Here is a 12,358-nt window from a genome sequence, read left to right as displayed (position 1 = left end):
GATGACTAGGGTAGTATTGTAATGATCATATTTCTTTGAATACAAGCAACATTGCAACCATTTGAATTATATAATGATTAGGGATATGATTCATCAAATTAAAAGTTTGGTTATTAATATATGTAGCATACTGTTGTATAGGAATTCATTATTAGAAAAATGCAAAAGTTTTTAACATTATCAATGTCAAATCTTAAAAGAAGGAAAAAAAAAGTGTCTACACTCCAATTTATGACATGATTGGCCCTGCAATACTTAAGGAAAGAAATTAAAGGTCACAACTATAATACTAAATAGTATATATACTGATCTGAACATAGTTCAATAAAATTGGTTAACGCATATATTCCCGACCAAAAAGCTATGGATTAGAATCTCCATCTTTTATGTATTGTTGAATTAAAAAAAGTGTAGATATATATAACACTTTATAATAATGATAATGATACCATTTATTTCGAATAATTTAAAATAATGGAAGTAATAATCAATTGCTATAAATGTAGTAATAAATAAAATAAATAATAATTATAGCGGTGAAGGTATTAATATGTTAAGTAAAAATTTCTATTTTTGATGTGATTTTTTTAGGAAAAAATATAATAAAAATTCAAATTTTAAACTTGTGATTTATTATCATTTTTTTAAAAAACTATTCTTTCTTTTTTTTTCCGCACAAAGGGCCCATGCTGATCATTTGTTCGCACGAAATTTTCAGAGAAATGATATTTAGTGGACTAAATACAATTTGTATTTGATATTTGGGGATTCGTACAATCTCTAACCTTCAATCAATTTGTATTTGATATAACACCAAAGCCTCTTGTGACTGTGCTAACATTAAAGTGCATTTTTTTAAACAACTATTTGAATATAATTTACCACATATATAATTTCTACTAAAAATTTTCGGGAACTTCATTGTAACTTCCAGAAGAAAAAAAAAAGAAGTTTAATGTTAAGTTCATGATTAGGTGATATTTTCCCGAAGATGGCAACGAGAGTTAGGGCGCTAATGGGCCTGAACATTGGCCCATTATTTATATGGGCCCTTTCTAAGGCCTATTTGGATCAAAATTCAGAAGAAAATAATCATTTAAATTTCATCATTTCTCTCCGACTCCCACCATAGCTTGATTTAAAAAGAGATCAGTGTTCCTATCAAGATTAAATGGCATTTATTGTACATATTAGTCTTGGATTAAATAACTTTTTAGAATCTCTAATATCTTTATTTTTAAATTTTTTTATGGCAAATTCCAGAAGATTGGATTTGAGAGGTATGAAGAAAATCTGCATAGAAAAATAAAACAACAATGTCAAGTGAAATTCGAGCTTGTATGATTTTAGAACGAGCAATCAAATTCAGGTACTTGAGTATGAAGTCTCTCTGTACTTATAGATATTGACGTGTAGGACCTACACAACAATCACGACTTACCACTTCAATATTCAAGACATAAGATCTATGGTAGTGGGTAGGTTTCGCTTGATACTTGGCTCGGCCTTTATTAAGACTGGAGTCTAAGTGAGGTTGACTTTGAAACTTTGAAATATGAGATGTCATGTCTCATATTTCAATGTTATTAAGAAAGTTGTTTTATGCCACCCAACAAAATTAATTTCTAACCTCTCGTACATATATAAAATATAAAATATTGAAATAAAATTACTAATTTTAATTCAATGTATAAAAATAGGAAAATAGACTCTTAGGTCCATTTACTTATCATGAATGGAAAATAAGAGAACCATATTTAGTACAAGCAGCAATAATTCCAAGGCTTATGATTCACATCAAAAGGAAACTCCTAATTTTCGCTGGAAACTTATTCCCTCGAAAAGACAAAGGAATCTCACTTCAAAACTTTCATTATCAAAATTTTGGTACCTCACAATACTTTTACTTTATAAGTATATTTTGTAATAAATTCAATATTTGATTTAAATTTATTCCAACAAACTCAATAGTAAGATTTCCTATTTTACGTGCCATGGAGCACGTTTCAGTTCTATAATTTTTTTTTTATATTGTGTTCGATGCGCGACTCTGGACGCGATAACACATGAATAAGCCATCTGACGTGATGTAAGTTGGCAATATGCAAATAAAATCTTGCATCGATATGATGCTTGACCACGTACACTCTACGTCTTACTTTAATACTTCATCCGAGCTGGTGTGTTGAGCTGATCAAGCTAAAGTGAATGCAAAGAGATTGAGGTATCTTTGAGAATTTAGGGTTAGCTCCACCTTTTATAGAGAGGAGCATCAGAAAACGTGACTCTGTGACTGCGGCACCTGTACTTATCATTTAGTGGATCTTATCCCGACAGTTAAAAGATCCTCCACGAGTGGAATTGAGGTTTTGTCGACTGTGAGCAGATTTTCTATTTGGTTGGAATTTTCCCTCGATCAGAACCAAGCTAACCTCAACGTCTAGACACGTGGGCCATTGTCTCTTTCGTCATTTGGTGTGACCAATTTGAGGCCCGAATAAAGGCGTCACAATGAAAGAAGGCTGAGTGATTACACTTGATTTTAATCCCCAACAGGTTGGATTCAAATCCTTCACCTTCAATTAGAGTAGACTAATTAAAATTCAAACCTAAATGGAGTCTAAAATTTGGAAATTTGATTTGGACATTCTCCAAAACCTTGGGTGGACAACATCCCAAATATGGAATTTGAGGATGGTCCGAATCCCACCAATTAAATGTCAACTCACTAATGGGAAAGGAAAAAAAAAAGGGTTAAGTTGGGCAAGACAACCATATCGTCCAATGTATATGACAAAATTTTTACCTATGAGGACAGAAAAAAAAGGTTAATCTATAAATTTAATTGGTATGTCATAAAAATTTTCAATTATGGTGCATAAAATTTAAATTATATTTAGTAAGAGTAGATCATGTCAATATTTTATTAATAGTGCTAACGAGAAATACTAAATAGAAGCATAATAAAAAAATTAATACACGAAATTGAAACGTTTTAAACTACATAATAGAATTTCATAAAATAATGTCAACTTGCAGTTAATTAGGCTATATGATCTTTGCTTGCGGTCGAAATCCCTGCTTTTGCCAGCATGACAGCAAGCACAGACGAACAGCAAACATCAAAAACCGAGATTCCTCGACGTGAATGCACGCTTTGTCATGTTTGGAACATTCGAAATTGTCAAATCTCTCTTTCGCGCTCGAGAGAGAACCCGAAGAGCTTACCGTTTGTTTCTATTATAGTCGCGAGCTTGTTGTAGTCGATCAATAAGATTAAATAGGCATAATGCTTTAAAGTATATGGACTAACATTTTAATTTAATAAAAATACATATAAATTCCAATTAATACTATTATACAAGTCATGGGGATGACATGATAAAAAGAAAAGAGAGAACAATAAACGTTGATGCATACTTTTAAAGAATGTGTGTCTCAAATTGTTTATAGAAATAAAAATTCGAAGTTAATTACCAATGTTGGATGAAATTGGGACCGGATAGAGTAGGCTCATAGCTACAACAGATGGAGAAGAAGTAATGAAAAAGAAGAAAAGAAAGAGGAATAGGACATATAGATTTTACGTGGAAAACTGCTAAACGAATTAGGATAAAAATCATGGACAATGGTAGAAGAATTCCACTAAAAATAGTAGGAGTTACAAACTCTCTCTGATAGATATCTTGTAGGAAAAAATTCTCTCTATTTTCAACTCACCATGTCTCATTTGAAGTGCTTGCAACATTTCCTTGCAGATTGAAATCTTTAATTTTTAGATTCCAGCAATCCTTCTTCAAATGACTTTTCTTCCCACGGTGGTAGTATTTTATGTTCTTCTTACTTCTTGACCTTCCTTGATTTTGGTTCCCACTTGAGCCACGTTCCATTGAGCTGCCTCTTGTCACTGCCAGAGCCGCTATTTGTTGTGGGCTCGCCAACTTATCTTCTTTGTTTTTGTGCCAATTTTCCTTTTCCATGACAGCAACTCTAATAACATCGAAGTTTAGATAGTCGGTGAGAACATTATTTGTTAGGTTGATGACAAGTTGATCATACGAATTAGGAAGACTTTGAAGTAGAAGTTCAGCACGTTCGCATTTGGCTCTATGTTACAACCCGATGATGTGAGTTGAGAAAAATATAGAGTATTCAACGCGTTAATGTGCTCTGTCATTCGAGTAGATTGACATCCGAAGAGTATACAATCTCCTCTTTAGGAAAATTAAATCTTGTTGTGAAGTGCTTTGTAGTTTTCTTCTCCTTGTACAATTTTGTGAGATAATCTCAAATCTCCTTCGCTGTTTTCGTCTCCTCTATGCTTTACAATACTTTATCTATCAGTGTCAAATGAAGATTTGCAATAGCATTCTCGTCCATCTCATTCCACTTGTCATTTGTGACTTCCACTTAGGGGTGTTCAAAAAACCCGACAACCCGATGAACCCGACGAACCCAACCCAACCCATATAAATTTTCGGTTAACCCAACCCAACCTGATGTAAAAATAAAGTATTATCCTTTATTTAAACCTGACAACCCAATGTAATCCCTCGTGCCTTTCAATAAAGATGAAAAATATCTAACTTATTTTATGATATGGAGGATGCACTTTTAGAGTGGCAACCACAGAGCAAATGATAAGTAAATATTAACACCAAAAAACATGCTCTAATACCACGTGTTGGATAGGATTGGGACTGGATAGAGTTGAATCGTAGCTAAAATAGCTATTTTACATGGATTGAGAATAAGTAATGAGGAAGAAGAATAAGATACAATGATTTTAACATGGAAAATCCCTAAATGAATTAGAGTAAAAACCATGGGTAAGATAGAAGAATTTCACTCAATAAAAATTTAGGAGTTACAAACTTTCTCTCAAATAGAGAACAAAATCTCTCATATAAGAAGAAACTCTCCGAGCTTCACACTTTATCTCACTTAGAGTTGGGGATTTTGGGATGGATTGCAAACCGTAGGTTCCCACCTATTTATGGTCCAAAGATACTTGCCCTTCAAGTAAATTTCTATGGCCACAAATTTGCGGTTTTGGACAAAGTGTAAGATCTAGTGGTCACCACATATTGACCTTGAACAAAGTGTAAGATTCTAATGGCCATAAATTTGCCATATCTAGCGGTACAATTTAGCCACATCTTGAACTTGGATAAATTATTTGATCTAGTAGTTACAAATTCTCCAAAAATACTGGTTGAGAAAATTGGCAAAATAAATATTATTTAACAACTAATAGTATATTATTGATGAATTAAGAATCTCTCTTACCAAATCATAGCATTATCTCATATATACAATAAAGATGAAAATTCTCAAAGGGAGAAATTGAAAATAAAGTTGAGACGTGGATAACTTTGAGATGAGGTTGAGATATATTACTGTATTTGAATGACGATACCCGATTTGATCGCGATTGAATAAGGAAGAAAGGAAACGGACCATTAAAAACTTGATGAGGGAGTGGTTAATATAACAATGGCTATAAATAATGACACAAAGATTAAACAAAACCATTAAATTTGCCAAACTTCCTTCCAAGAAGGGAAAAGAAAAAAAGGCAAAGATAACACCACAATATGTGAATTGGTAACCACTAGAAAGCAATTATATATTCCAAGAAGAAAAATTGGAAGGGTAACTTGGTAATTGTGTGTGTAAAGTTAGGTATGACTAGAAAGAAAAGAGAAAGCTACATAAAGCAGCAAAAATTAAAATATAAATATAAATAAAGAGAAAAAAGAAAAAAAACAAAAAAAAGGGCAAAAGTTTAGTTGTGAAAATTAAGAACTCAAAGTAAGTGGGAAGGGGTTTCACCCTCTCTTTTATTTCCTTTCGACTCGGTCGGTGTCTGTCCCTTTCAACTTCACCCTTTTTTGGCCCTCTCTCTCGTACTTCTATACATTTTTAGGGTTTTAATGTAATTAACCACCTACATTTTTTTGGTTAAAAAATATTTCAATGATTTATTTTTTTAATTGTAGTTTGTAACCATCCATTTAAACCCTATTATTTAAAATTTGTAAAGATTTAGTCTCTATCGTGAAACTGATCATAGGTGATCAAATGTGTCCATAAATTACAAAAGCTAAACTGTCCTAGGATAAAAATTGACGCCTAATTTTAATAAGAATTTTCAAGTATGGATAATTAATAGTTGCAAGCTTTAAAATGTAGGGACTAAATTGTTATTAATTTAAAATTACAAGGACTAAATCATGTTACAAACTAAAGTTCAAACAACTATGTCGTTACTTTAACAAAAGTACGAGGATCAAATGTATTTTTTGACATGCAGGATAGATTCGAGAATTATTTTCTAACAAAGTGGGATAGTTTAATAGGGCAAGTGTAACGAGATCGATGATATGTGAACTTCAAGTCCTTTGATCTTGCAAAGAATTCGAATGGTTTGATTATCATAATATAGTGGAATTTCTCTTATTATTACCACTCGCTAGGGTTATAGAAAAATATTTTGTAATGTTTTCTTATGTAAAAATAAAAAAATTAATAAATATATTAAAGAAAACCTTTTAGCATATTATTTTGTACTCGTGCTCTCGAAATTAAACTAGAGAAATTTATGCCATTTGCAAAGTGGCCTACTCAAGAAAATCCACTACCTACATTATTACATGCGCCTCACCGAGGTTTTGTAACTTTAAAGATGCAGAATCGATATCTCATCTACTGATTCTACATATATATTAAAGTTATATTCAGAATCTTTTACCAGTCAAAACACCTTATCATTTGTCGAACCATGTCAAAAAAAAAAAAAAAAACTACTCGAAAATTCAAAATACATTTTCAATTTTTCAAACTAAGAAGAAAAAAAAAAAAAGAATCCCTTCATTTTAATTTTTCATTGGACAAGCTCTTGCTTTCCTTCTTTTACAAAAATGAAAAGGCTTTTGCTGGGGTTTGAATGCCCCTTTAGCCGGACGCATGCCTAGTGTGCTTTGTCTAAGTTATATAAACGTACCCACTTTACTATATAAAGTGTACATTATATTTTATATGATTTTTTTGAATATACTTTAATTTAATACATTGTTTTGTGAATATTATTATTTATTCTACCATAGTATGGCAGAATATTCTTATTCGCTCTCAGTTTAATATGTTTTTATTCTCTTCTTACCAACAGTTCATGCATCTTTTCTATATTTTAAAGTAGGTTTTTTCAATATCGTAATTTCCAAATAATTATAATGTATAGTTTAATAATTATAATGATCTAAGATATATATTTTAAATATCATAAAATATTAACTTATTTTAAATCTATAGCTTTTTTTTTCGATTATGGCTGCTGAACTATACTTATGTTGGTTCAAATTTATAAAATTAATAATGGTTTTAGATATATGAATCTGTATCACTTTATTATTAATGACAATTATCAATATCGATAGGAGATATAAAGTTATGGCGACTATTTCAAACTCCTTTTTGTTCTCGTTTCTATTATTATTATTATTTATTAATTTTATCGAGAATAATGTTGATACATGTCTAATATTCGCAAGTTACACATTTAAGATTGTAGTGGGTACCATCACTTTATTTATTCCTTTTTCTTTTTGTTTTTCCTTGTGATGTGGCTGTGAATTTGAATTTGATTTCTCATTCTAACCATTAACAAATAATATTAATAACAACTTTATTAATTTCCAATTATTATCCAAAATAACCTAGCTAAATTATTGTATCCCTAAATTCTGAGCATTATTGTATTGATTTACTTTAAAAGGTTTTCCAATAACTTCTATTCCATCTATATCATTAACATATTATTATCAGATAAATGGTAGTTTCTTTTAACTTGCAACAAATTCAAATGAGGAGATGAAGATTTAAACTTATGACTAGTAAAGAAATTAAAGTATCAATATTTTAACCAATTAAATTCAATTAATGTCGGTATGAGATAAATGTTTGTTGATGGATCATTATAACTTTACAACCGAACATGATTATTTTAGTCGAAATCTAATCACTTGGAAGATTCCTAGTAGAAAAAATCAAATGATTAGAATCTGCAAAACAGAGGTAAACACTCCGTAGCTTAAATTAGTCTCAAGTCAAACTATTCAGTATATTGTTTGCAATAAGCCTCACGTGTACCTGAGGATAGAACTATCTTTAGTATTTATAAGTGAATATAGCAGTTACAATTGTTGTCCGCCTATATAGCACGTTAATATAAATTCTAGTGTTGAATTCACAGGCATGGGCGGTTGAGCAGTCATCAACCAATATATAAAAGTTTGACCTCGTCTTTGGTTCAACCTAACTATTTTCTTACCCGTGGCACATTAGTTATCATCTTCCAACCTTTAAGATTAAAAGTTCAAATTTTGATGGGTTGGAAGAGGGAGCAGTTGGGTTAAATTGGGTAATTATTTGAAGAGAAGGACAATCATTCTCTGCAAGTTGGCCAATGGGGTGGGAGGGGAGATTATTGAATCCAAGAAGTCAATCAGATTTTCATGTGGGCCCCACAGCAACACAGCATATTCTTTGCCCCACGTGTCAGTTTCGTGATTCCCTCCAGATTCCCCCACTTCGTCCCAATCCAACGGCTTTGCTTCGCCCCTAAGTTCCCCGCCGGCGCAGGGCAAATTCGTAATAAACCCCACACACGAGGGCATTATCGTCCCCCGCCACGTCAGAAGTTTTAACCTCATGTGCCGTCCACTTTCGCTCACAGTCCCCACGCCACCTCTCTGAAAACAACGTACTTCGGTTCCTTCCTTCTTCTTCCTCCTCATCACTCACTGCAACCAAAAAAAAAGCCCTATAAATCACGCCGATTCTCCCTCTCTCTCCCCCCTTTTCTCTCTTCTCTTCTCTCTCCCCCCGAATGAAGAAAACACTTTCCTTCTACGTCACCGTCCGGCGACTAATTCCGATCATCCTCCGACGACGACGATGTTCCCCTCCTCTGGCGACGGAATGAAGCGCAGCGCATCCGAGTTGGCTCTCGAGGAGTATCTGAAGAAGGCCGTCGCCTCTCCCGAAGTTACCGACGCCGACGACGACCTCCAGAACGACGACGTTTTCAAGATCGAACGCGAAGTGAGAAGCCCTACGACGGCCGATGCGTGCTTTTTCCGCGATATCGATTTCAGTTTCTTCTTGAAAAATCGGGTCCGTTCTTTTCCGAAACTCTTCTCTATAAATCGCCTGCAAAAAATAAAAATAAAAATAAAAAAGAATAATATGATTTTTGTTTCACTTCATAATTAAGCTCCGGCGGCCTCGCGATGATGAGTCGCCGTCCAGCATGTAATTTCTGCCACTGTTATATAACGTGAATGATTATAAAATCACTGATTTAATTTATTTAGTTTCAAGATTTTATAGTTTCACGTATGGTTTTTGTAATTTTTTTAAATGCATGAATATAGCATATTTTACAAGGTAAAGATATATGTTTTAGTATATATATATATATATATATATATATATATATACACATACACATACATACTTTTTAGATAAAAAAATATCGAGAACCCTCTCCAATAAGAAAATAGGAGTTATAGGAATGGAAGCTCGAACTCACAATTTCTGATATATATGCCAATTATTGTTGTTGAATTATGGTGATTTGGTTTTAGAATGTTTTGTATCACATAGAAAATTAAGAGTAGTTTCGTTTCTTTTCTTTTTTTATTTAAAGCTCATGCAGATTTTTGTCTGTTTGTTTGTTTTTTTTTTGGTTTAATTTATAGGAAAGAGGAATAATAAGAGAAAATGGGAAATTGCAGGAGATAGTGGACGCTCTTGTTAACTGTGGAGGTGGGCTGGCGGAGGCTCCTTTTTGGACTCAGAATCTCACTCCTAAGCATTCAACCATTTCAGCCACTATGGATTCGCAGTCATCCATTGGTATGAGCATTATCAAAGTTTTTTAATTTAGATAAATATATATAAAATTAATGATAAGAGTTATTTTGAGACGAAATTGAGATTTAAGACTACATATCTTGATGAGGACGAAAATGAAATAAGTTTAATTAAGTAAGAAACAACGAAGGTGTATTTTTTAACATAATATTTTTTAGTTTTATGACTGCATAATTTTTGGACCAAATAGCAAGTATTTAATATATATTTGTCAATATGAACTTAGTTCGACAATAATTGACATCTCCGATCGAGAGATCATGAATTCAAATTCTTCTTCCTGCGGGTTATACTAAAAAAAGTGTTTAATATATATTTGAAAACTAAAATGTATTATTAAATTATTAATATGTTATATCAAATTTTGGTTTATAAATTATCGTATATTTTCAATTCGTGACTTATCATGTCAATAGACGTTAACTTAAGCATAATTGGTCCAATTGGTGAAAACAAGATCTTCCAGTGTATTCTTTTTATATGGATAGAAAAATTAATAGTCTTTTGCAAATTAAATATATAAAGTTCTTCTTTTGCAAACAGTATAAAAAGGACTGACCATCCACTACAAAATTCCATGTACAAAAAGGGCCCATTTTAGCAATCAAAACAAAGCTATGTAGAGTTTTCTTCTATATAATATGGTATCTAATTTTTCATAATTTACAAAAAAAAAATAACAAAAACCACAAAATTATTTGTATGTTAATAAATAAAGAAACATATATAATAATTACCTTTTAAAATTATATTTGGCTAAAACCAATATAAACATTTCTAGTACTATGAGAAGATCATACTCCCTCCCATTTACTGTTTGTTACATCAACAGTATATTAAAAATGATGTGGAATCTATTTATTGCTTTTGGTTTAATATGGTATCGATAGCTATAGCTATTTTTTCAGTTTGTCGGTCTCCGAATATAAGTTCTCGTTGGCCTTCTATTTATTGTATAAATGGGAGAGGTAGTGTACTCTCGTAGTGCTAGGAGAAAGTTTTCTGAAAACAAGTGTGGTGTAGTGTGAGTAATGATAGTTTGGGTATGGGTTTGGTGTGGTCAGTGAGCAGCCCAACATCAGGCAGCAATTTGATGGGCAGAGAGCAGCAAAGAGGCAACAATAACAGTGGGTCCTCTCAGGATCAGTCTGATGATGAAATTGACGCTGCTTCTTGTGAACTCAGCACACACGACCCTCTTGCCTTGAAGCGAATCAGAAGGTGCTTAATTAATTCCTTTACTTCAACTTTTAACTTTAATTCTCACCTTCTCAATTCGCTTCTCACCTTCTTCTCCTCTTGCAGGATGATCTCCAATAGGGACTCTGCTAGAAGATCTAGGAAAAGAAAACAAGCCCATTTGGCTGAACTCGAGACCCAGGTATAGATCTAGAGTTTTACAAACGACAACATCTCTATTGATACTAGAAGCAAACGATGACAAAAAATTGCTTTTTCAACCGACCCCATATTAACGGAGTTGTGACGATATTGTTTTATTTGAACCTTAAGTCTGCTTCTCATTGGTGTCAGTTTAGAGTCTCCATACCGTTGCTGCTACATAATTGCCATTGGAATCTTGGGATCGAAACTGTTGGTTTTTTAATTAAGTGAACCAAAATTGACACCGACGGACCGACCGATATGAACCCAAAACGAGACTTTTATGAGGAGTTGTTGAAAGCGATCCTTGTTTCAATAGTGTTAAATGAAGTTTAGTGAAAACGGTCATTTATTCTCAGGTGAAACAGCTGAAAGGAGAAAATGAAACCTTGTTCAACCAGCTTTTAGATGCCAGTCAGCAATACCGTGATGCCAATACAAACAACAGAGTCCTTAAATCAGATGTAGACGCTTTAAGAGCCAAGGTACAGGCTTCTTCTTATTCTCTCTCTCTCTACAGAAAATGAAACAAAGAAAGATCATATTATATGATGTGAGTTTTTGTTTGTTTTCAGGTAAAGTTGGCTGAAGATACATTAGCCAGAGGCTCAATGACATGCAGCCTAAATCAGCTGCTGCAGAGTCATTTGAGCACGCCGCAGCCACAGACGGCACTCCGACGGGTGTCAAATATCGCATCGTTGCCGCCCGGTCTTCCCGGAGACGAAGTTTCTTACTCCAGTATGACAATGTCCGGGCAGAATCCGACTGCCACCGGACTTGGAAACTCAGATATGCATATGAAAACTGGAATGGCCAGCGAAGCAGTCAGCTGTGTTTCTGGGGTTTGGCATAGAAATTAGCACTGTTAATGATCATTATGTGTTTGTTTTAGCTTTGTATGATAGAACTTCACTTTCACTCCCTCCATTTCCCCACCTTCTGTTTGCTGTGTTAATTCTAGACAGGTATTTGCCCATTTGCTTGTTTTGGGTCAGCATGAATTGCCATTTTACTCTCTTTTTCTTCTTTTGTC

At 33.2% G+C, this 12,358-nt stretch overlaps 1 protein-coding gene across 2 annotated transcripts; it reads left to right on the top strand.

The window, feature by feature from the left end:
* The first annotated feature begins 8,785 nt into the window (after positions 1-8,785).
* Positions 8,786-12,351, top strand: BZIP9 (basic leucine zipper 9). 2 transcript variants are annotated; one of them, XM_022276568.2, is made up of 6 exons: positions 8,786-9,177; positions 9,801-9,921; positions 11,004-11,160; positions 11,245-11,320; positions 11,682-11,807; positions 11,898-12,351. In XM_022276568.2, exons 1-6 carry the CDS (start codon positions 8,959-8,961, stop codon positions 12,183-12,185), a joined length of 987 nt encoding a protein of 328 aa, XP_022132260.1. In that variant the 5' UTR covers positions 8,786-8,958; the 3' UTR covers positions 12,186-12,351. The 2 variants fall into 2 exon arrangements, with proteins under 2 accessions (XP_022132260.1, XP_022132259.1); XM_022276567.2 differs by having other exon boundaries at positions 9,765-9,921.
* The last annotated feature ends 7 nt before the right edge of the window (positions 12,352-12,358 follow it).

Source organism: Momordica charantia (genome assembly GCF_013281855.1).
Source record: "Momordica charantia cultivar OHB3-1 chromosome 8 unlocalized genomic scaffold, Mcharantia_2.0 BLBB01000008.1, whole genome shotgun sequence".
Lineage (NCBI taxonomy): Eukaryota > Viridiplantae > Streptophyta > Magnoliopsida > Cucurbitales > Cucurbitaceae > Momordica > Momordica charantia.
This window is presented reverse-complemented; position numbering and strand designations above follow the sequence as displayed.

Excerpts from the sequence above, each read along its gene's own strand:
- BZIP9 (XM_022276567.2), top strand. The coding sequence starts at position 8,959 with ATGTTCCCCTCCTCTGGCGACGGAATGAAGCGCAGCGCATCCGAGTTG. Across the intron at positions 11,161-11,244 it reads GCCTTGAAGCGAATCAGAAG|GATGATCTCCAATAGGGACT; the intron begins GTGCTTAATTAA and ends CTCCTCTTGCAG. Across the intron at positions 11,808-11,897 it reads TAGACGCTTTAAGAGCCAAG|GTAAAGTTGGCTGAAGATAC; the intron begins GTACAGGCTTCT and ends GTTTGTTTTCAG.